General features: G+C 41.6%; 1 protein-coding gene across 4 annotated transcripts in view; it reads left to right on the top strand.

Moving 5' to 3' along the window:
- The window catches only part of MGAT5 (alpha-1,6-mannosylglycoprotein 6-beta-N-acetylglucosaminyltransferase), a 366,943-nt gene that overhangs the window by 218,175 nt on the left and 124,089 nt on the right, over positions 1–24,679 (top strand). For all 4 annotated transcript variants that reach the window (XM_027077962.1, XM_027132531.1, XM_027132535.1 and 1 more), the window contains exons 7-10: positions 8,498–8,569; positions 10,552–10,713; positions 14,086–14,255; positions 17,913–18,047. In XM_027077962.1, the coding sequence (XP_026933763.1) occupies positions 8,498–8,569; positions 10,552–10,713; positions 14,086–14,255; positions 17,913–18,047 (539 nt within the window). The remainder of the gene's footprint in view (positions 1–8,497; positions 8,570–10,551; positions 10,714–14,085; positions 14,256–17,912; positions 18,048–24,679) is intronic.

Raw genomic sequence — 24,679 nt, 5'->3', positions numbered from 1 at the left:
GGCCCAGCCGCTCCGCGGCATGTGGGATCCTCCCAGACCGGGGCACGAACCCGTGTCCCCTGCATCAGCAGGCGGACTCTCAACCACTGCGCCACCAGGGAAGCCCCCAGTTCATTATTTTGAAGCAAATCCCAAAGATCTCATCGTCTGTGAATGTTTCACTATGTACCTTTAAAAGAGGCTCTTTTAAAACTTACAGCTCCTAATACCATTCCATATTTTAAAAATTACAGAATTCCTTAATATCATCAAATATCAGGTTAGTATTCACATTTCTTGTAAATTACAGTTTATTTATTTGAACAGAGTTTCAAGCAAGGACCATAAATTACCATTGTTGGTGTCTCTTAAGTCCCTTTAATTTAGGTTTCCTTTCATCTCTTATTTTTTTCCTCTTGTGATTTTTCACTGAAGAAACTTTGCCCTTAGAAGAGTTTGTTGTCCTCTGAATTTTGACGATTATATCCCCGTGTTGTTGTATAACCTGTTTCCCTGCCCCTTGTACTTCCTGTAAATTGATAGTAGAGCTGAGGTTTGATCAGAGTCAGGCTTAATATTTTTTTCAAAACTGTTTCATGGGTGGTATTAAATACGTCTATTAAGAGGCATATAAATGCCTGGTTCTCTCTCTTTGGGGGATGTTAGCAGCCGTTGATAATCACTGCCTGGATTCATCAGGGATTCCTTTGTAATATATCAGGAATACCCTGTATAGAGAAATGAGTCCTCATCTGATATTTGGTTACCCTGCGGAACAGCTCATAAGAGAAATCTTGAGTTCTCTGTTGATTTCCTAGCATCTTCCACTGGTGACTAGTAGTTTGTTTGCCTGCTTGTTTGTATGCTTGTTGGGTTTTACCATCATTATGAACTCATTGATTGAAACATATTTGATATGTTTGATGCATTCCAATTATTTTCTTACTAGTTCTCATATTATACCTTCTTTGACCGGTGGGGGCCAATTCACGTTGTCTTCTGAGTCCTTTTGACATAACCTAGGAGTTTTTAATAGTTTTGATCTCGTCTGGTATGACAAGAGCTTCCAGGTTCATCTCATATAATTTCTGCCCTAGACCTAGAATCGGCCTTTTCTCTAAGTACCTTTGGTTCCTCTTAGTGGGAAATGACACTTAGAGACCAGCATCTGGGTACCAGGGGAATTCATTGCTATTGTTATTTTCTGGGTGCTGGGGATATGACAGTGAACAAAAAGACAAACATTTCTTAAAGTTATGTTTTGTAGGAGGAGACAGGCAACAAAAAATAAAATACATATCTTTTAGATTACAATAGAGCTATGGAGAAAAATGAAACTGAGAGGGGCCTCATGGAGTGATGGTGTCAGCTTTAGACAGCGTGTTCAGAATATGCCCTACTGAGCAGATGAGAGGAGGACATGTGAGCACCAAATTAGAGGTGAGAGAGTAAGAGGTGCAGATGTCTGGCACAAGTATTTAACAGGCCGGGGGAACAATTCAGTGCAAAGGTCCTGGGGTGACCATCAATATCCAACGTTAAGAGCAAGTACGTGGAAAGTCATCTCCAGAGAGATTTTTTTTGTCTGTTTTGTTCACAGGAATAATAGTGCCTGGCACACATATTTGTTGAATGAATAACTCTATTTAAAGCATTTTTTAAAATAGTCAATAGCTTTTTTGTCTCTTTGTTCTAAGTGGGTGACTTCCCCAGCTATCACCTTTCTAATCTTGAAGAAAACGTTATTGTAAATTTGTAACATTAAAATCTGCTAAGAACATTAAATTTGAGACATGAAGCAAGGGCATTTTGAGCACTTATTAACAATTTTAATATAATGCTCTCTCATATTTTATCTATAAGGGAATGCAGGGGATCAGGTTAGACTATTAGAATGGAACGAGCCAATTATATTGGAAGGCACAGTTTGCTCGCCCCGCTTTTATTCTTATTGTCACTCTGCATTATTTGCCTGGATCTACGCTTCTGGCGAAATTGCACATGACCACAAAAGAGGAACTCTGTCCTTGGTCACTGGAATGTGACTACCTTTATAAATGGGGTGACTGTGGCTCTTGTGTCCTCAGTGTGGATGTAGGCCCAGTGAGGCCGGTTCTTCCACTGTGCAGTGTAAGAAGCACCTCTCTGTATTGTCTATGTGATTCACTACGGAGGAATTCGTTTGCTCCCTCTCCTGTGAAAAGGAAATTGACAGGTCTCATCCCACAGAGATTTGGGATGGATTTTTGAAACTCTGACATCCTGTCATTAGAACCCCACTGGTTTGTGGTACGTTGAAAACTTACGGCAATTTCTCTTGAAGTCCTGCCCCTTCCCTAACATCCTGAGTAGCCCTGTATCGGATCTCCCCAGCCCTCGGGTCTCTCTTGCACACGATCAGTTCCATACTCTCTGTGATATTCTTGCCACCCCTACCACCCCTCCCGTGGTAGGGGGCAGCATTACATATTATAGAAAATATATGGATAGATTGGGAGTTTGGGGTTGACAGGTACAAACTACTGTATTTGAAATAAAATGCCTTACATGGAAAAATGGAAAGAAAATACATGGGCCTGATTGTCTATCTGGATCCAACTCCTACCCGTGTGGCCTAGAACATTCCCTTGAGTTTTCAGACTGGTTTCTCCCCACCGAAGTCAAGGTAAAGCCTGCCCTGCTTCCCTCAGGGTATTTTGAAAGGTTCTAATGAAATGATGAAAATAGGTAAGTGTCACTTAAATGGAAAAGAGTATCCTTATCATGAATATCTTAAGGACTCAAGTCATGTCTTTGATTTTTTTGTTTGTTTGTTTACTGTGTAACAAGTAACGATTGAGGACCTGCTGTGTGCCAGGGCCTCCACTGGGGACCGAGGAGACAGGCCAGCTGAAGTTTCTGTCCTCAAGGAGCTTATGTTCGGATGGGACAGCAAGTAGCAGTCAACCCATGGGTCAGATAATTTCCACATGTGGTAGATGTGCCGAGGAAAAACAGAGTAAGGAGGTAGAGTGGCCAGGGAAGGCTTCTCAGAGGAAAAGTTGGAGTATAGTGCGGCAGGGAGGGAGGCAGGCAGGCAGGCAGGCAGGCATGGGAGCTCTGGAAGGAAAAGTGTTTCAGGTAGAGACAGAGCAGATGCAGAAGCGCTGAGGTATGGGGGTTACCAGGTAAAATACAAGATACCTAATGATAATGAATTTCAGAGAAAGAGTGTTTTATTTAATTTTTAACTGCGAGTGTATGACAGATACTGCATGCAACATACCAAAAAGAAAAATCATCCTTTGTCTGAAATTCAAATTTAACTGAGCATCTTTTCCCCTCCCCTCACAAACCTGGCCACCCTCCCGAGGTAAGAATGAGCCTAGCGTGTGTTTGGACTTGGAAGGGAGTTCTTTGGGGGACGGGGGTAGTGAGGCAGGCAGCGTAAGGTTGAGGGTAAATTCTAGGTTTTATTCTGAGGGTGAGGAGAAGCCACTGAAGGGTCTGAGTTAGTGTAGGATGTAATCCACTTTAGGCTTTGAAACAATCACCCCTTATCCGTGGAAGAGACATCAGGGGCGAGGGCTGCAGGCAGGGAGTTCCCATCACTTTCATGGCCCTTCCAGCACTGTCCTGCAATAGGAGCAGAGTAAACCCTTTCTGAAGGATTTTGTAGAGAAGATCTAGGCGATCATACTCTAATATCAAAGGCTGGACTGTGCTCGTGGGACTGCAGGAACCACACGTCTGGCTTCTCTGCTAAGTGTACGGCCCTGTGCAGGACAGACAGCGCTTCCGTCCCCAGCTGTGGGGCTGCCCTGCACCTCTGTGTTTATCTGTCATGATGGGCCTTGCCCAGAGGATTATGTGGAGACCGAAGGACATGATGTGTGTGAAGCGCTTTTCCTAGGGCTTGGCTCCTAGCATATTGTCGCTTTTCTTCTTCGTCTTCTACTCACCCCACAGGCACCTTTCCTAATAAGCAATTTGGCCCAAATATTCATCATCTCAGGTGTTTGATGGAGAGGATGAGCCCAGATAGCAGAGCCACTCACATGTGTGGACATCCTTTACCATGTGCACTTCCTGTTCAAAACTTGAGACAGGGGAGTAGGCCAGGGAGGGGAGTGGCGTGCAGTAAAGAAGTCTTTTTTAAAAGCATGCCCCTTAATGAGTAACTACATTTGATATGTCATCAGTTCAACAAATCTGTGTGGATGTATATACGTGTGTATCATCAGTGGATCAAATGAATAGATATAGTCAATGGTATCCTTTTGGTATGTAACCAACTAGCCTGACAGGATGATGTCCAACCATCTTTTTCAGACCTTAAAGCTAATAGAATTACTAAGAGGTCACCCAAGCCAGCACCTTCATTTTGTAGATGAGAAAACTTGAAAGTCAAATGGTTTGAGGCTATCCCCCCAGCTGTTTGTGGAGTTGGGCATAGAATTCATTTTGGTGGATTCCACATTGCGCAGCTCTCTTATCCTCGCCCTTCACTGAGCTTGGCCTTTACGGTGGCTCTGACACGTCCTGGTCCAGGAACCGACAGATCTCAGTCATCACCCAGCCCTGCTGCTCACTAGTGAGTGGACCTCGGCAAGTTCTCAGCCCCTTTAAGCCTTGCTTTCCTCACTTGCAACCTGGCAATGGTACCCACGTCCTAGGGCACTTCAGGGGATTAAATGATGGGATGCAGTCAAGTTCATTTGTTTTTTTCCCTGAACTGTAAACCTTCAGTAAATGACTGTATGCTTATATAATGTAATGCCTTTAAAACTTATTTGATTAAGAAATGTTCATTGTAAAAAAAAAAAAAAAAGTCGTAATATGAAGATTCACATACAGAAGAAAAAGCAAAGGACCCATGACGCCAATATCCAGAGATAACCTCAGACTTTTCTTAGGCATTTTGCGCATTTAGTGTTGATTGCACTTACTCTGGGAAAAGAACAGCGTGAAGTTCTATGTCAGTGATCCATTAAAGCAAAACCTTTCACATTAAGCATGAGAGAAGAGGCCATAATGGAGTCTGATTATTATTCTTTCAAAAGAACAGAACATTACTACAGAGAGTTAGACCAGTTACACCGAAGTACACACATATATACGTTAAATCTCCTCATTTTTGCTCTAATTTTCTTCTTTTCCCCCTTTAAATTCCAACTTGAGCCGTAGGAATCTCTATAAGCAGTTTCTTTTTTCGTAAATGTAATGAATTGTCCATCCTACGGAACTTGAAAGTAAGTTTGAGGTCTGTTTAGGAATTCTGCGTTGATTCACATTGTATGTGATGAAGCTGTAAAACCTTCTCAGATCAAAGAAGTTTACATCATTGGGAGGAGGAATGTCAAAAATAAAATTGGTTAATTTTAGATCTCCTTGCTCAAGAAAAGTGATTCATTGTGCCCTCTCTGTGAAAGACACCTTAATGTTCCAAAGGTCTAGCCTGGCTGGTCTTTTCTGTTTCTGCTGCCTCTTCGTTTCGTAGCCCGAGTCTAGTGCACTAAAAAGATTAGTTCCTGTAGAAGTTTCGCCTTCAGATTGAAGGTTAATAGAGTCATGGTTCTGCTCCTCTATCGATTGTTGTGTACGTATTGCCGTGAACTCAGATGGTTTTCAATTTTTAGACTTACTGTGGTGATTTGTGGACTATTTTAAGGCTGTCCAGTCCCTTCCCTGGCACAGGGCTTGATGGAGGACTTGCCAGCTTGCAGGAGTCTGGTAGAGGTCAGGGTAGACAGTGGGAGGGTCCGGTGCCACAGATCCTGTCCCAAGGAGAGCACCAAGGGCACAGCTGGAAAAACGCATAGCCAAGGCAGTAGGTGAAGGAAGATGACCACAGGCAGACCTAGGACACTAGGGTTCTGAGAGCCAGGAAAAGAGATTGTAAGAATGAGTTGAAATAGAAGAGCTTCCAGATCAGGAAGACAGTGGGCTCATTCTGGGATCCAGCTGTCTTGGTAGGATGCTGTGCTGGGTGGTTAGACTCACTGAAGGAGCCAAGGTAGATCAGACAAAACAGTTAGGGATGAGGAGGGTGAATTATTAGCCCTGAGCAAGATTCTCCCTGAGTGTTATTAACGATTCTTATTTAGGAATATGTTGCTCATTTGAGGGCTCTTTGTTTCAGTCGGTGGAGTTATTGCAGGTGCTGGCTTTCTTCCAATCCTGGTAACCCTCCGAGGTTTCAGAAAGAAATGGGTTTGTTTTTTCCCCCTCTCCCTGTGGAGTAATTGGTTTATGTATAATTTAATTATTTCGTTAACCAGTTATCCTATCACTGTGTACAAAAACAGCCACCCTAAAAACCCACTGTACTCCTGTGTCAGGACGTCCAGAATTGGTTTCTCCTCCATCATGAGTGAATGTGTAACGCTACGATTTCTTGCTAAAAGCTAAAATAGGCAGACTCCATTTCCCATTCTTTCAGGGTTGCCCTTGAAATCTTGCCCAGTATTATCCAGTGATTTAAAGTAAGAAGAACTAAGATAAAGATCAGTTTCAAAGAGGAATTAAAGTCTTGAGTATTCTGTAGGGAAGCCAGTATTTTAGAAGATCACCTTGGACTGTATTTTCCTGCGAGTAAATTTCAGAAGATTCTTCTAAGGGCAGAGGAGTGAATGTACTCTCCTTTACCTGACCTCACTCACGTCTCTCCTTTGGGTTGGTTCGCTTTATTCATAGTCGTGTTTCATCTTTCCCTATCGTGCTCTTCATGAGGACATTTTTTATCCTGACATGCTGCTGTGTACATTTTGTTATTTATTTAGTGTGGGGTTGACTACAAATCCATACCCTGCTTGCGCATCCTCATGCTTTTTTCTGTGCGGTGGAAGGTCTCACAATCAGGTCTACAATCCATCTGAAGCCTTCATGTTACAAATATGCTTTAAAGCACTGTCTTATTGAGTCCATTTACAAAAATTTAATTTGAATTAAATAATTCAGTCCGGCCTGAGAACACAAGGCACACAGGTGTGTCGTGTGTAGGCTGCTGGGACCAGCCGAGGCTTCATCCCCTTGGTGGCCTCTTTTCTGCTGCTTCTCTCTCACTTTTCTCATTTGTGTCAATAGAGTGCTTTTCTTTGGTGATTTTGCCTTTCATGGTGATGTTGCTGTATAAGGGCTCAGTATTTAGACATAGGCATTCCAGGCAAGTTAGTATTTTCTTTTTTTTATGAGTAAAAACCACTGCAACTTTTCTTATGAGGAGTCCTTTTGAGTCTCTGAAGTCATTCACAAATATGGTCAAGTCTGATTTCACTCCACAAAAAGAAAACAGAATATTGTGTACTTTTCCTATCCAGGAATTCCACCCTCCCCCAAGCTTTTGCCCTCTGCTTGTTACTTTCAGATCATTTGCAGTGGCAGAGGGCTTTATGCAGATTGCCCAATTATTTCGGGTCCTAGTCAAAATCACCTTGCTTTAAGAGATATTTCTAGAGTAGTGAAACTGCTTTGTTTCTTTGAAAACTCACCAGGAGCTGGAGGGCCAACCAGCTTGTGTGACTGTGCATTGCTGACCCAGGAGCTCTGACCTCACACGCCTCCCTGCCTCCCCCCGTGCGCTCCAAGGATGCCCCCCACCCTCTTGTACTCTTCATTTTTATAGGTCCACCTGGCCCCAGAAACATTATTTTCAGCACCTGTTTATTAACCATCTTTAATAACCTCATATATTAATAAATGGGTGACATGCTATCTTGGAATTATATGGCCAGTTTTGGCAAAGAGGTCAGACATCAGTATTGCTCAGTGCATTTTTCATTTACTAGAAAGTGTGAATTTGCCTAATTTTCTTTGTTAACCTTTGTTGAAGTCGTTCCTGTAAATTTCCTCCTCCCCCAGCTCTCTAAACTCCAGTGCATTGACAGAACAGTCCATCTTCCAGAATGGCTCTCACAAGATTGCTGCGGCATTTTTTTTTTCTTTCATCTCTGTTTCCAATAGGTTTTATCACCCTGTTCCTTGAGTTAGTGTGAAGTGAACAGCCAGAAAATGAGGGGAAGCCTTGATCAGTTAGCCTTAAACTCTCTGTTGCATTCCTAATTTGGTGATACACGATGGAGTTCTGTGGCTCATATGCCTTGATGTTTCCGTGCCCACCACACCACAGCAGATAACGAGTCATTCCTGTCCTCTTGCTAAATAGCACAGAGGCACCTTTGCATTCCCATTCCCTGGCAGCAGTGTTCAAGTCTTTTAACTTTCTGCTGCAAGACCCCCTCTCCTTCTGTGTAGAAGTTCGAGGATTAAATGATTAAGGAATCAGTCACTGTGAAGTCTTTGAAGGACAGATGTGAAGTGTCATGATACGCTCCTTGGGACCTTGGCTAATTATTGTTTCATCTGAGAGGGGCCCTGCCTCTGGATGGCTAGCTAAAAGTGTGGGAGTCTGACCGGTAACAGTAATAACCCACTTAACCCACTTCCTGTGTACCAGGAACTGTGCTTGGAACTTTGCACAGACATTAATTCATTTACAGATGCACCAGCATACTCAGTGTCTCTGATTTCTATTTTTCAGGTTGAAAATTGGTGTCCTCATTTACCTTGGAGAGCAAAAAATCCCTACGAAGAAGCTGATCGTAATTCATTGGTAAGTGATTTTGGAAACCTCTTACTAGGCTTGTGATTTGAGTATGATGCCAAGTGATACATGTGGAGTCTTCTGCCAGCTGTAATCTGAAATAACGGTAAACGGAAGAACTTCTATCCCCAGCCCTGTGGAGGTCTGAGTGACCAAATCAGTCAACCAGTTAGCATATGTTTATTTATTGAGCGGTTCTCTGAGGGTTCCTACGTGATAGGCTACTGATACGAATAAGACCTGGTGCCAGACATGGAGGCGCCCAGTGATTTAATAATGAAGGTGATGGTTGTAAATAATGACCGTGTCAACACTGAAACATAGGCCCATGGAAATTAATAAAGAAGTGGCGATCTCAGCCTGCATGGGTCAGGAGAGCATGTAAAGAGAAGATGACCTTGGAGTTGAATTTAAAGCGCTGAATGAGTTTATACCAGGTCAAGGAGAGAAAGATGTCTCTGGTCGCAGGGGGACAGGTGCCTGTACAAGAGCGTGGCATTTTCAGGGAGTAGAGCCTGGTTCAGTGGGACAAGGCCATAGGGGTTTGGATGAGCTGGAATGAAGATGAAATGGGAAAGGTAGGTAGGGGCTGGAAAAGCTTTGTATTAAAAGCTCAAGTCTTTATTCTTCACCCCAGGGATCAGCTAATTTTTTTCTGTGACAGGCCAGATACTAAATATTTTCATCTTTGCAGGCCAGATCTCTGTTGCAACTACTCAGTTCTGACCGGTGGCACAGGGCAGCCGTAGGCAATGTGTAAATGAGTGGGCGTGACTGTGTTCTGATAAAACTTTACATAGCGAGGGGGATTTGGTCCAAGAGCCAGAGTTTGCCGAGCCTCGCTTAGACCATGGCATTCTTGGGAAACTGTTGAGTCAAGGACATGGTCAGATGAGTGTTGGAGTGAACTATGGTAACTGCTGAAAGATGGATTTAGTGAATGTTTTATTTAGATGTTATATGAAAAAAATACTGGTGTTATTATTTTTCTCTGTTATTTCAATTGCTGGTTGCATCCAGCCATCTTAGAAAAATAGTCTTCCTGACTTTTAAGTTATTTTGGCTTGAATTTTTTTTTTTTTTAATTTTTGACTGTGTTGGGTCTTTGCTGCTGCACGTGGGCTTTCTCTAGTTGCAGTGAGCGGGGGCGACTCTTCGTTGTGGTGCACGGGCTTCTCGTTGCGGTGGCTTCTCTTGTTGCGGAGCATGGGCTGTAGGTGTGTGGGCTTCAGTAGCTGTGGCTCACGGGCTCTAGAGCGCAGGCTCAGTAGTTGTGGCTTGCGGGCTCTAGAGCACAGGCTCAGTAGTTATGGCACACGGGCTTAGTTGCTCCCAGACCGGGGCTCGAACCCGTGTCCCCTGCATTGGCAGGCGGATTCTTAACCACTGCACCACCAGGGAAGCCCTTTTGGCTTGAATTTGAAATTTTATTCAGTTACTATAGGAAAATGGTATTCCTGGCTTTTAAATTCCTTAGAAAATAATAAACTTCTGTTTGTTTGGATTGGGACAAAACTAGAGGATGAGCATTTATTTCCCTACTTAACTTTGTGGACAGAATGAGGCTTTTTGGCAGCCTACACAATGGCAGGTAGCCTGTTAATAATTGACTTCAGTTTTCCCAGGAGTCTGCTACCCTGCAGTAGATCAAGGGGCCAGTAAATTCGGGTGCAGAGAATTTCAAGGTGTATCAAGCACATTCCCTGTAAAATATGCATTTTTGACGTAGCTCAGGGCTTTGCAAGTCTGTGCTGCCTTTCTCCACTTCTGATTTTTTAATGATGTCCCTTATAGCAGCGCAGCAGTCAAGAGGCCTTTGCCTCAATTTGCAGTCCTGGGCGCTTCAAGCAAAGCTATTCAGCAGACCAGGCTTTTGAAGCCCTGTGTTTAATTGACTGTCTCTTTCAAGTTTTCAAATGTCACATCATGAAAACCATTATGCTTTTGGACCTCTTATCTTCTACTCATTTTTATTAAATTTCTGTTTCTAGGCAGAGATTCGTACGGATTTTAATATTCTCTACAGTATGATGAAAAAGCATGAAGAATTCCGATGGATGAGGCTACGGATCCGGCGAATGGCTGATGCGTGGATCCAGGCAATCAGGTCCTTGGCAGAGAAGCAGAATCTTGAAAAGAGAAAGCGGAAGAAAGTGAGTTTCCGATTAATTCACTTCAGTTGGGTGCCAGTTTTCTTGAAAATTTGATTTTTGTGGAGACAGGCTAAGAGAAATGTCATGTCTCAAATGATATTCCCTCAGGGTGAATCTGTGCAGTCTCTTCTTGTACAGCCATTGTTTGGGGCTGTCGTTTTCCCCGGTTACAGTAATTATACTTAGCAGGAACTGGTACACATGTTTCTTGGGTGAAGCCAGGCAGAATATCTGCTTGTCAGATTTTGCTATGAACCCTCTGACTCTGTGTCAGTGGCATCAGGAAATGTAATTCTCTGCTCTTTACCCAAATACAATCTGGAAGAACTTCCTGTTGACATCATCATGACAATTTCATATTCTTGGTATGTGTCAGCTCTGGGATTTGGGCAACTAACTGGTGAGTTTCATTGCTGTTCTGTTTGGTGGTGCTTCTGCTTATGTTCCTATTAGTTATACATCAAGTGGCCATGACGTTAGATGAACTATTCTGATGAAGAATAAACGAGAAAAGTAAACAATCTGTTCCCATATCTAAAAATAAATGAAAAATGAGTTTAGTATTCCTAATTTGACTAATTTGATACCTTTGGGGCAAAAATACAGATACACGTGCAGAACCCCAAGTCACAGTTTAATGAGTCAGTTTTGCTTAGATCCCTTGAGTTTATGAGACAGCAGGACCAGACATCCTGGCATTAAAGAGTCCTCCAGGAAAGAGTATGTGGTCACAGATCCAGGTGGGCTATGAAAAGAAAGAGTAATTTCTATATAATCCTCTGCAGTTATCTCCAGGATATATTGTTATGTGAAGACATGGTAGGTGGAGAATAGTGAACATTATTTTTAAAAGGAAGAAGGAATTTATCTATATATCTGTATCTACACCTACATATGTACCTATAGATATATACATATGCACACACATATATACACATATATAATGTATACATGATATACATATATGCTTCTTGCTCAGATTTTTTAAATGGAATAGCAAAGCATGCAATTAACAATAAAGGAGATGGATGGTGGTAATGGTTGCACGACAGTGTGAGTGTACTTAATGCCACTGAACTGTACACTTAAAAATGGTTAAAATGGTAAAGCTTATGTATGTTTTACCACAATAAAAAGATGTCTGATAAGGGGAGTCAGGGGGGGTAGTGTGGAGGCAACAAGTATAGAAACTAGACTTCTCCGAATATATCTTGCTTTGTAGATTTGACACTGGAATCATTTTACTTAAGTGTAAAACAATTTAATTACAAAACAAAATCATAAGGAAAAAATAAAGCAAATGAACTGACCACGTGTCCACTTTTACTCTAAGCACACAGAGAAGGGCTATTCTTAGTGACTTCAGAGCACAGTACTTTGAACGTTTCTGATGGGATATCACACATGATAAAAAAAAACTGCAAAAATATCTTAAAACAATTTTTCTAATCCTGTAAGAGGTGGTGGTGTTGATATTCTCCTTCCGAATCCATTATGTGTCTGGGAATAAAGCAAATTAGCAATTATGTTAGTGTCCTGGAGAAGTGGAATTTTCAGTGTGGGAGAGAGAAAGGAAGTAACAGATGTGAGATGGATAATGTTATAAAAATTGATAAAGCTCCTGTAATCCTGGGTTTGAATTGGAAAAACCAGTGTGAACTCATGATTATTTTTATCCTTGAGGAAAAATAAATTTTCTAGCTATGTCCACTGAAAAGGCCTGTAAACAGTGATCATCTAGAGTATGCTAGGCACCAGACTTTGATCTTTAAATACCATTTTCACTAAATGGCCTAAAAGGTTCTTGGAAAAATGGCTGATTAAGGCCTGAGACAGACATTGTACCAGATGAGCTTGGAACGCCTTGTCGTGTCAGAGAGCAAAGAAACTATTGAAGACTACTGGGTTTTGTCAAAGAACTTAGAAGCCAACTTTAATAGTCTCCCATTGCCCAAGATGGTACAATTTGGTAATGAGTAAGAATAATAACTGCAGTTATTGAAACACATCAAATATACTTATATTCATGATTTTATAATGAGATATATATATATTTAAAATCCTCATTGGTCATCATTAGAGTACGCTAAAGATCAAATTAGTTATTTTGAAAACTGTCAAGTAAAAAATCAAGTATTTGCCAGGTTTTTTCTATGTAAGCTGTCCTTCGTGAGGGGTAGTTTCTCTTTATAGAAGTATTGCAGCTAATAAATGCAGGAGGAATGATAGAATATCACCATTTGCAACCCCTAATGGATTATTGCATCTGGCTAGTGATCATCAGTAGCTGCTAACATCACAAAACAGAAACACCCAGATTTCGTTCTCACCACTGGAAGTACACGTCACCACCTGCGAAGTAGTATTGCCCCAAAAATCAAATACAAATTTGATCATGGCTGCAGATCTGATTACTAATTTACCATAAACACAGGGGACAGAAGAATCTGTTACACAGTCAGCAAAATCTAGAGTGTGAGAGACTCTATTGGAAATGCAACCCAATTTCTTTGACAAATAAATTACCAGCCTCTATCCCCCCAAAAAAGGATAATCGGGCACCACTGTAGGTTAAGGAAGAGATGTATGAGGCATTACAATTTGTGCACTTTATTTGACTTGACTCAACCAACTGCTCTTGAAAAAAATAAGTGACAATTGAGCAAGTGTATAGACTAACTGGATATTGGGTAATACTAAGGATTTAATAGCTATGTCAGGGGCGTTGGGTGATGTTACGGTTATGTTTTTTAAGTGAAAGTTCGTTTCTTTTAGAAATGCCAACTGAACTATTTACAGGTGAAAGGTTGGGCTGTCTAGGATTTGCTGCAAGATAAGCTAGAGGGGTTGGGAGAAAATGAGGGATGTACATTAAATAAGACTTGTCAGGAGTTAATAATTGTTGAAGTTAATAATTGTTGAGTACAGTGGAATTGACTATATTGTCATGTCAGCTTTTGTTAGTGTTCGAAATTTTCTGTGTTAAAAGCTTAAATGTATTCCAGCTGTGGGAAAAAAGCCCAATATAGTTAAAAGATATTTTATCGTCCTGCTTGATTCCCCTTTGATTCTGATTTTCCAAATGTACCCCACTTTTGGAAAACAGGATTATCTGTCCCTACCTCATACTCATAGCCATACCAAATGCAGTAATGACTTTATTTCTCTAAAACAACAATGAAGAGTCATTTCCTTCCTTCCTCTGTACCTTCTAGAAAAATTGTTTACCCCATGTTGAGATTTCATTAGAACGTAAACATGACTTTGGAATTGGTGGTGGCTTTTGGGTAGGTTACTGTGGAGTTTGTACTTTGTCTGACGGGAATCAGTATGTGCCTCTTCTTTTTTTTTTTTCTTTTTTTGTTTTTTCAGGTCCTTGTTCACCTGGGCCTCCTGACTAAGGAATCTGGATTTAAGATTGCAGAGACAGCTTTCAGTGGTGGCCCTCTTGGTGAATTAGTTCAGTGGAGTGATTTAATTACATCTCTGTACTTACTGGGCCATGACATTAGGATTTCAGCTTCACTGGCGGAGCTCAAGGAGTAAGGAGATTATTTTTCAATTTTAAAATCAGAATACAAAAAAGAAATTGTAAACTCTTAAAGCCCTCTCTTGGTGTGTAATTTCTTGTGGAGGAAAATGAAAGTGATAATTCATGAAACAGGAGATAAGAAGATTATTTTCAGAAGCTAAATACATACACTGTGAAAAGGCTAATATGTTTTCATTGTAGCTGCAGGCTCCAGAGGCTTGATAAATGAATGCCAGAAAACTCAAACTAAGGAGCTTATTCTTTGCTGTTACAGGTGCTTCCAGCATCTGCAGCAGGCAACATTATTGACTTTCCTAATTCCCTGTCTCTTGCTGAAACTCATACCCTTCCCCACTCAACAGCAAGCTTTCTAAATCTTCAAACGGGGCAGGTTCCTGTTTGCAATTTAATTTGGATAGAATGAGTTTCTCGAAAGCCCTGATCCAATCCTATTTCAGTTAGCCCACTTTCAACTCTGCCTAGGTTTTTTGATTTCACTGAAATGTGCTTCTAGCTCAAGCCCTCTCTTAATCCCTTTTAGATTGACACGACTGGCTAAGCAGAAATGCTTAGAGTCCCTTCCCTCCTTTTTGGATAACTGCCCATGGAGACTCTCTGCCCAACAGCCAAGTTAACATCTAGCAATATGTCAACTGTTCCAAGAGAAATAGCTTGAAGGAACATTCTAGAAATGGAAGAGGTGTTAAGACAATGTATGTCTCACCCTGCTCCTACTTTATTGTCTAAAACATTGATGCCCAGAGAGGTCACTTGTGTTAAGTCTGAGGTCCACAACGAATTAGTTGCAGTATCGGGATGAAAGCAGTAATATCCGTAAAATAATGTCAGCTCTCTTTTTGTTAAATGATTTCCATACACTGAAACCACGAGCCGGGCTTTAGTTACAGTGGTAGTATCAACAGTTACAACAACCATAACAGTGATGATGCCTATTAAGAGCTAACATTTGGGGGTTTTCCCTGGTGGTCCAGTGGGTAAGATTCCTCGCTTCCAACGCAGGGGAGCCGGCTTCGATCCGTGGTCGGGGAACTAGAACCTGCATGCATGCCACAACTAAGAGTCTGCATGCCGCAACTAAGGATCCTGCATGCTTCAACAAAGATCCTGTGTGCTGCAACTAAGACCCGCAGCAGCCAAAATAAATAAATATTAAAAAAAAAAAAGCTAACATTTGTTGAGCGCTTCCCATGCACCAGTTACTAAGTGTTTTACATGTTTTATGTTATTTAGTCCTTAGTGCAAACCTGGAAGTAGGCACTGTTGCTTTCTGCATTTTAAAGATGAGGAAACTGAGATTCAGACCAAAAAAGATTTCCTCAAAGTCCCATGGAGAGTACGTGGAAGAGCCAGGATTTGAGCCCTCTGTCTGTCTGACCTCAAAGCCTGTGCTCTTGACCACCGGACCACAGTGCTCCGTTCAGAACTCGATAAACCTGAGGTCTTCTGAGCCCTTCACCACTTTTGTCCCTTTAACAGCTGCCTCCTGTTGCCTTCCTCCAGCTTCTTTTAAAACACACTGGGGAACACAACGTACGAAGTGGGTGCCTTCATACATTGAGTGTTCATTCCTTCTGTGCTCTCTGTGGGCTGCTTCTTGGTATGGGACATACAGAGATGACCAGTGTGTGGCCAAGGAGATGCCAACCTTTTGATAATTACCACTGATACGTTGCACAATGTTGACACTAATTGCAATGTGATTAGTTCCAATTGAGGTGAGGCTGCTCAGCGCAGGGAGTGCAGAATCTGTGAATATTGCTCACCACTGTGTATTGAGCACCTAGAACAGTGCCTGGCACACAGTGGGTGCCCATAACTATTTACTGAACAAATGAGTGAAGGGATGAATGAATGAGTCGGGGGTAAAGAAATGGAGTACAGTGGGAGCTCTGGGGATAGGCGCTCCCCAGGGAGCTCCAAAAAGGCATATTAGGGATCTACCAGGCAGAGACTTAATTTGCTGGTCAAGAAGATTATGGAGGTCTTTAGGCCCTGGTGACAGGGCCAGATGTGTTTTATTTGAGTAGATACTTGTGGAAGCAACATGGAGCAGTGGTTCCCAAACATGCCTGCACATTAGAATCACCTGGGGATCTTTTTAGGCTCTCTAAGCCCAGACCATATCCCAGACTAACTAAATGACGACCTATGGGGGTAGGACTCAGGCATAAGTATCTGTTGATGCTTCCAGGTAATTCCAAAGTGCAGGCAGGTTTGGGAACCACTGAATACAGGGTGGACCAGGAGTCAGCGACGATGGCTGAGCAGGCCAAATGCAGTCCTGTGCGTTTTTTGCTAATCAAGTATCCCGGGCCCAAAGCCACACCCGTGGCTGCTTTCCTTCTCCAAGAGCAGAGCTGAATAGCTGTGACGGAGAATGTGTGGCCTGCAGAGATGCAAGTGTTTACTACCTGGGCCTTTACAGAAAACATTTTCAAATCGTTGGGAAGAAATTGCTTATATGGAACCTACGTCTTTCAGAAACCCAGTGGAGAAAAGGGTGCCTGGGGCAGTGTCAGTATGGAGCTCTGGGGCAGAGCCCTATTGATGACTCTTGCCCTTTGGAGTAGGGTGTCCATAATCTGGTGAAGGACTGTTACGGGGTGTGAGCAGGGATACAAAGGCCAATGATGACTGATTTCTGGGTGAATGGCAGTATGGGTAGCACTTATTTGCCCCACCCATGTGAAATTGATGTACGATCAAGCATGTTGGCTCAGTGCAAGGGTGGGTTTGGATGGATGGCTGGGTTTGTATGGGTGGGTGGATGGAAGGAAGGATAAGGAAAACTTATAAACTATAGTGCCAGTTCTGTGATACATTGTAGTCAGAAGGAAAAATTAGACATAAAAGAAATTTGCGAACAGTACAGGACAGTACAGAAAGAAGTTTATATTGTAGAGGCTAGAAATGGAAGACATTTAGGAGGTCAGTAAGGGCTGTATGATAAGAACAGTCTCTGGGAGAAACTAATAGGTACTGAATATCTAGTATACATAGGTACTTTCCACTGAATACCTAATTTAACTACCTGAAGAATTCCTGAGAGGTTGCTGTCCTACCGTCTTCTCTGTATCCAATCCTGTTTTGTGTGTGTGTGTGTGTGTGTGTGTGTGTGTGTTTTAAATGAGGAAAGATTCAGAGAAGTTAAGTTACTTTCTAAGATCTCACAGCTGCTAGACAGTGGAGTGTGATTTAATTAGTCTGGGATATGGTCTGGTCTTGGGAAGTTGGAAAAGATCCCCAGGTGATTCTAATGTGCAGGCATGTTTGGGACCCACTGCTTCATGTTGCTTCTACAATGATCTGTTTAAATAAAACACATCTGGCCCTGTCACCAGTACTTAAAGACCTCCCTAATCTTCTTGACCAGCAAATTAAATGGAGACAGATTGAGACCCAGATCTCCCTTGGTTTCCAAGGCTGTGTTTGTATACCACCATTTGCTTTTGCAAGAGTCAGAATTGAGGCTTTGGATGGACGTGATGAGTGGGCAGAACTTGGATAGGCAGCTGACTGGGAAGGGCCATGCCATCCTCCCTGATAAGGATTCTTGGGATGTTTATTTACCTGTTAAAGTTGCTAAGTGCAGTACCTTGCAGTAAATTGTATTTTTTTTTTTCCCTCTCTTCTGTCCTTTCTCTAGAATAATGAAGAAGGTTGTAGGAAACCGATCTGGCTGCCCAACTGTAGGAGACAGAATTGTTGAGCTCATTTATATTGATATTGTAGGACTCGCTCAATTCAAGAAAACTCTTGGACCATCCTGGGTTCATTACCAGTAAGTGCTACGTACTGTTCTTAAGTTTTTAGAGCTTTTTATTTCTTTAACAAGAGTTACATGGTTGCTGGTAGAAAAAGCTTATCAAATATTATCTTTTTTTAAATAACTGTCTCTATTTTTAACATCTTTATTGGAGTATAATTGCTTTATAACAGTGTATTAGTTTCTGCTGTATAACAAAGTGAAAGAGCTATACATATACATATATCTCCATATCTCCTCCCTCTTGTGTCTCCCTCCCACCCTCCCTGTCCCACCCCTCTAGGTGGTCACAAAGCACAGAGCTGATCCCCCTGTGCTGTGCGGCTGCTTCCCTGTGTAGAGTGTTTCTCATTCCTAATTGAAGTTCAGATTCTCCTCCGTGCCTTTTGACTTTCAAGTGCTATTCATTATTTTCATTGATTTCTTTTAAAACTAGAAAACATGTATCCAACCTCCTTTTTACCTTCCCTAACACTTAGCTTGCCTCTGTCAGTCTGTCTACACTAATCTCATCTGTTTAATCAAATAATGATTTTGATAAACTACGGACAGGGTCATTTCTTGTGTTCCTTAGGTTTGAGTTGATGACTTATTTCTCTGTCCCTTTCCCCCATCGGTATTCTTGTCATTCTTAGAAGAGAAGTCTGGGCGTAACTTGTCTGAATGCTGGGGTCTTGTACTTTTAAAGATAAGCCTCATGCTTAGTATCACCAGAGTGCATGTGTTACTCTGTGTACAGTTTTTATTAGTAGAAGATCTCACTGTTTCCCTCTTGAGGGTTTGAGACCATGGTTTAGTATTTGAAACAATTTTACATGGAACAACATTTGAAACAATTTTACAAGCATGACACTAAATAACATTGGATTATATAATGAAGTTTTAAAATTTTTTCAATTTCCTTTCAATCTTTCTAAAAAAGGCTTAGTTTGATACTACTGTATCTCCAACACTACTTTTAACACTTGCATGAGAGTAGCTGTAAGTCTCAATGTTCAGCAGGCAAAAAAAATACCTAGTTTGAGTTTAGTAATTCTTATTAAAGAAGAGTAATATGGAGGATTGATCAAGATGGCCCAGTAGGACGATGTGGGACTCGCCTCCCCCTATGTACACATCCAGAATACATCTAACTGTGGAACAATTCTCATCGAAAACCAACTGGAAGCTGGCAGAAAGACTCCTGTACAACCAAGACTGTAAGAAAGATTCACATGTAATCGGGTAGGAAGGGAAGAAAAGGGATCAGGTAGGGACCCCTGGGAGGGGACTCAGAGGAAAAGGGAGATTGCACAAGTGGAGACCTGCCCTGGGAAGTGAGCGGTGAGAGCCACAGATTGGGCACCTGAGTCGTGGAGTTATACACAGGGGAAACAAGCCCCCTTTTTAGGTTGGAGGACCACTGGCACCAACAGGAGAGCTGTGGAAGGCCTAGACCCTGCTTGTGTGGAGCATGTGTGCCCTGGCTTGCTCCTGAGGCAGGGCAGAGAGGACGGACAGAGGTTTCCTGCAGCTGCCTCAGCACGTGCCAGCCCTAGCCCAGCAAATGCTCTAGCCCCACTTACTCCATGTCACAAGATGGCACTGGAGCTGGGGTGGCCACACGAGAGAGAAGACTGTGTGACACAGAGGCGACCTGGTCCCAGGATGGAGCCTGGGCAGTGGGGGAGGCGGTGGCCATTGTTGGCACTTACTCAAGCAGTGCATCAGAAGCAGCCCAGACCTCTGACGGCGGCCACTCAACCACAACTCACCCTCCAGTACGTGCTGAGAGGTCACGCAGGCTCCACCTGCCAAGGGTGCCGCAGCAAGGCAGGGGTGGAGGAGATTGGGGGCAATGAATGACTGTGAGGGGCAAAAGGGTACTTGGACCCAAGGCTGCATCTGAGCAGAGCGAGGGAAACAATTGTTGGTGCCTGTACAGACAGTGCACTGGAGACAGCTCAGATCTCTGTGGTCAAGCTACACAAGCTGAGAGCCTGCATCCTCTGTCCTTGCTTCAGCACTCCCTCGTCCTCTGGGGTAAGGGTCCCAGTGCTGGGAGAAGGGAAAGCACACACTTAAAGGAACAGAGCCAGCTCGGGCCTGAACCTCAGGGCTTCTACTTCAGCACCTTGGCATCAGACTCCACCCCTGATAGGGAGGTGATGGCCACCGAGCAGAGAGGAAGCCCCACCTCACACCCGCCTTCAGCTCTGGCCCCTTCATCTCCAGCCCCACCCATACCAAGGTGATAGCTGCTAGCACACCCTGAGGAAAGGGTGACTTGCATTCACATCAAATCCAGCTCTCCCGCCAAAGGCACTGGGCACACGCAGCCTGTATAGGGGTACTCCCATGTAAGAACACCCCTTCAAGACTGCAGTAGGTCACTTTTTCACCTAAATTCATAGAGGCAGAGAAAGTTTAGCAAAATGAAAAGGCAGAGGAACTGGTCTCAATCGAAAGAACAGGAGAAAACCCCTGAAAAAATAATGAAACAGAAATAAACAAATTACTGCATAAAGAATTCAAAGCATTGGTAATAAGAATGTTAACTAAACTAGAGTAAAGAGTAGATGAACACAGTTAGAGTTTTAACCAGGAACTAGAAAGTATAAAAAAGACCCAATGAAAATGAAAAATTCAATAAGTGAAATGAAAAAAAAGACACACTAGAAGGGATGAATAATAGACTAAGTGAAATAGAAGTATACCTAACTCGTCTGGAAGATAGAATAATGGAAATTGCCCAATCAGAGCAGTAAAAAGAAAAACAAATTTTAAAAAATGAGAACAGTTTAAGGGATCTCTGGGATTACATTAAGTCTACCAACATTCACATTATAGGTGTCTGAGAGAGGGAGAGAAAAGGAGATCTAAAATGTATTTGAGGAGATTATGGCTGAAAGCATTCCAAATCTGAAGAAGGAAACAGATATCCATGTACAGGAAGCACAGAGGGTCCCAGTCAAGATGAACCCAAACAGACCCACATGAAGACATATCATAATTAAAATGATAAAAGTTAAAGAGAGAATTCTAAAGACAGCAAGAGAAAAATAAGTCATACAGTGGAACCCCATAAGGCTATCCGCTGATTTTTCTGCAGAAACTTTGCAAGCCAGAAGGGAGTGGCATGATATATTCAAAGTGCTGAAAGGGAAGAACCTGCAACCTAGGATATGCTACCCAACAAGATTATCACTTAGAATAGGAGCGATAAAGAACTCAGACAAGCAAAAACTAAGAGTTCATCAATACTGAACCAACCCTAAAAGAAATGTTAAAGGGTCTTCGCTAAGTGGAAAAGAAGTAAGAATCTATAGGAAAGGGAAAATCCCCCTGGGAAAGCCACATATATATGAAGTACTGAAGATCAACCAGTTAAATAAGCCAGTATGAAGATTAAAAGACAAAAAAATTATAAAAGCAATAAGGAGAGAAGCATGAAGATTAAAATATGACATCAAAAACACAAAATGTGGCGAAGGAGTAAAAAATACAGATCCGTTAGAATGAGTTTGAACTTAAATGAATACCAATTTAAAACAAGTAGATATAGTTACAGTCAACGTAGAACCCCATGGTAATCACAAATCCAAAACCTACAATAGATACACAAAACATATAAAGAAAGGAACAGAAGCATACTACTAAAGAAAATCGTCAAACCACAAGGGAAGAAACAAAAAGAAGAAGAAATGAACAGAGAACTACCAAAAAAAAAAACCCAGAAAACAAGTAATAAAATGGCAGTAAGTACATATCTATCAATAATTACTTTAAATGTCATTGAACTAAATGCTCCAATCAAAACACATAGGGTGGCTGATTGGATTTAAAAAAGATCTATCTAAATGCTGCCTACAAGATACTCACTTTAAAGCTAAAGACACACACAGACTGAAAGTTAGGGGATAGAAAGATATTTCATGCAAACAGAAATGGCAAGAAATTGGGATAGCAGTATTCATATCAGACAAAATAGACTTTTAAAACAAAGCCTATAATAAAAGACAAAGAAGAGCATTATATAACGATAAAGGGATCAATACGAGAAGAAGGTAGTACACCGGTTAACATGTATGCATCCAGTACAGGAGCACCCAAATACATAAAGCAAATACTAACGGACGTAAAGGGAGAAATTGACAATAATACTAGGGGACTTTAACACCCCACTTACATCAGTGGACAGATCATCCAGACCAAAAATCAGTAAGGCAACAGTGATCTTAAATGACACAATAGAGCAGTTGGGCTTAATAGATATCTACAGGTCATCACATCTGAAAACAGCAGAATACACATTCTCTTCAAGTGTACATGGAACATCTCCAGGATAAATCACACGCTAGGCCACAAAACAAGTCTCAACAAGTTCAAGAGGATAGAAATTATATCAACCATTTTTTCTGACCCCAACGGTATGAAACTAGAAATCAATTGCAGAAAGAAAAATGGGAAAAGAACAAACACATGCGACTAAACAACATGCCACTGAAAAAAGCAATGGATCAAAGAAAAAAAGAGGAAGTCAGAAAATACCTTGAGACAAATGAAAATGGAAATACAGTCTCTAAAATGTATGGGATGCAGCAAAAGCAGTTTAAAGAGGCAAGTTTATGGTGATATGAGCCTTCGTCAAGGAACAAGAAAATTCTCAAACAACCCCACTTACCACCTAAAAGAATTAGAAAAAGGAGAACAAAGCCCAGAGTCAGCAGAAGTTGGAAAATAATAAAAATCAGAGAGGAAATAAATAAAATAGAGACCAAAAAAATAGAAAAGATCAATGAAACCAAGAGCTAGTTGTTTGAAAAGTTAAATAAAATTGATAAACCTTTATCCAGGCTCACCAAGAAGAAAAGAGAGAGGACCCAAATAAACAAAAGAAGAAATGAAAGAGGAGGAATAACCAGTACAGCAGGGATCCAAAAAATCATAAGAGTACTATGAACAGTTAAATGCCAACAAAGTGAACAACCTGTAAGAAATGGACAAATTTCTAGAAACATACTACACGCCAAGACTGAATCAAGAAGAAACAGACCATTTGAACAGACTGATCACTGGTAGTGAAATTGAATTTGTAAAACAAAGAAAAACTCCCAGCAAACAAAAGTCTAGGACTAGGCAGCCTCACAGGGGAATTCTACCAAACACATAAAGAAAAATTAATACTTACCCTTCTCAAACTATTTCAAAAACAAAATTGAAGAGGAAGGAACACTCCTAAATTCATTCTATAATTCCACCATTACCCTGACACAAAAACCAGAAAAGACACTACAAAAAAAGAAGATCACAGGCCAATACCTTTGATGAATATAGATGCAGAAATCCTCAACAGTATATTAGAAAACCAAATCCAACATTATATAAAAAGAATCATACACCATGATCAAGTGAGATTTATTCCAGGGACACAAGGATGGTTCAGTATGCACAAATCATTCAGTGTGATATATACCACATTAACAAACAGAAGGATAAAAATCACATGATCATCTCACTAGAAGTAGAAAAAGCAGTTGACGAAACGACATCCATTTATGGTAAAAACACTCATCAAATTGGTTATAGATGTAACATATCTCAGCATAATAAAGGCCATTTATGACAAACCCACAGCTAACATCATACTCAGAGTTGAAAAGGTGAAAGCCTTTCCTCTAAATTTAGGAGCAAAACAAGGATGCCCCCTCTCGCCACTTCAATTTAACGTAGTATTAGAAGTCCTAGCCACAATAGACAAAAGTAAAAAAAGAAAAGCATCCAAACTGGAAGGAAAAAAGTAAAACTGTCACTATTTGCAGATGACATAATACTTTATGTAGAAAACCCTTAAGTGTCCACCAAAAAACCATTAGAGCTAATAAATTCAGAGAAGTTTTAGGATATAATATCAATATACAGAAATCTGTTGCTTTTCAATACATTAATAATGAACTATCAGAAAGAGAAAGTAAAAAAACAATCCTGTTGGGCTTCCCTGGTGGCACAGTGGTTGAGAGTCCGCCTGCTGATGCAGGGGGACACGGGTTCGTGCCCCAGTCTGGGAAGATCCCACATGCCGCGGAGCGGCTGGGCTCATGAGCCATGGCCGCTGAGCCTGCGCGTCCGGAGCCTGTGCTCCGCAACGGGAGAGGCCACAACAGTGAGAGGCCCGTGTACCGCCAAAAAAAACAATCCTGTTTAAAATCGCTTCAAAAAGTATAAAATTCCTGGGAATAAACTTAACCAAGGAGGTGAAAAACCTATACTCTGAAAACTGTAAAACATTGATGAAGGAAAATGAAGATGATACAAAGAAATGGAAAGATACCCTGCACTCGTGGATTGGAAGAATTAATATTTTTAACATGGCCATGCCACTCAAAGCAATCTACAGATTTAATGTGATCCCTGTCAAAATACCCGTAACATTTTTCACAGAACTAGAACAAATATTCCTAAAATTTATATGGAACCACAAAAGAACCTGAATTGCCAAGCAGTCCAAGGAAAAAGAACAAAGCTGGAGGTATTTCGCTTCCTGACTTCATTCAGTCTATACCACGGGTCCCCGACCCCCAGGCTGTGGACCAGTCCTGGTCTGCAACCTGCTAGGAACCAGGCCAACACAGCAGGAGGTGAGCGGCAGGCAGGTGAGTGAGTGAAGC

This window comes from Aethalodelphis obliquidens, unplaced genomic scaffold (assembly GCF_003676395.1).
Source record: "Aethalodelphis obliquidens isolate GAN/ISIS:26980383/991018 unplaced genomic scaffold, ASM367639v1 scaffold2, whole genome shotgun sequence".
Taxonomy (NCBI): domain Eukaryota; kingdom Metazoa; phylum Chordata; class Mammalia; order Artiodactyla; family Delphinidae; genus Aethalodelphis; species Aethalodelphis obliquidens.
Note: the sequence above shows the minus strand (reverse complement) of the source record. Positions and strands in the feature narration are given on the sequence as shown.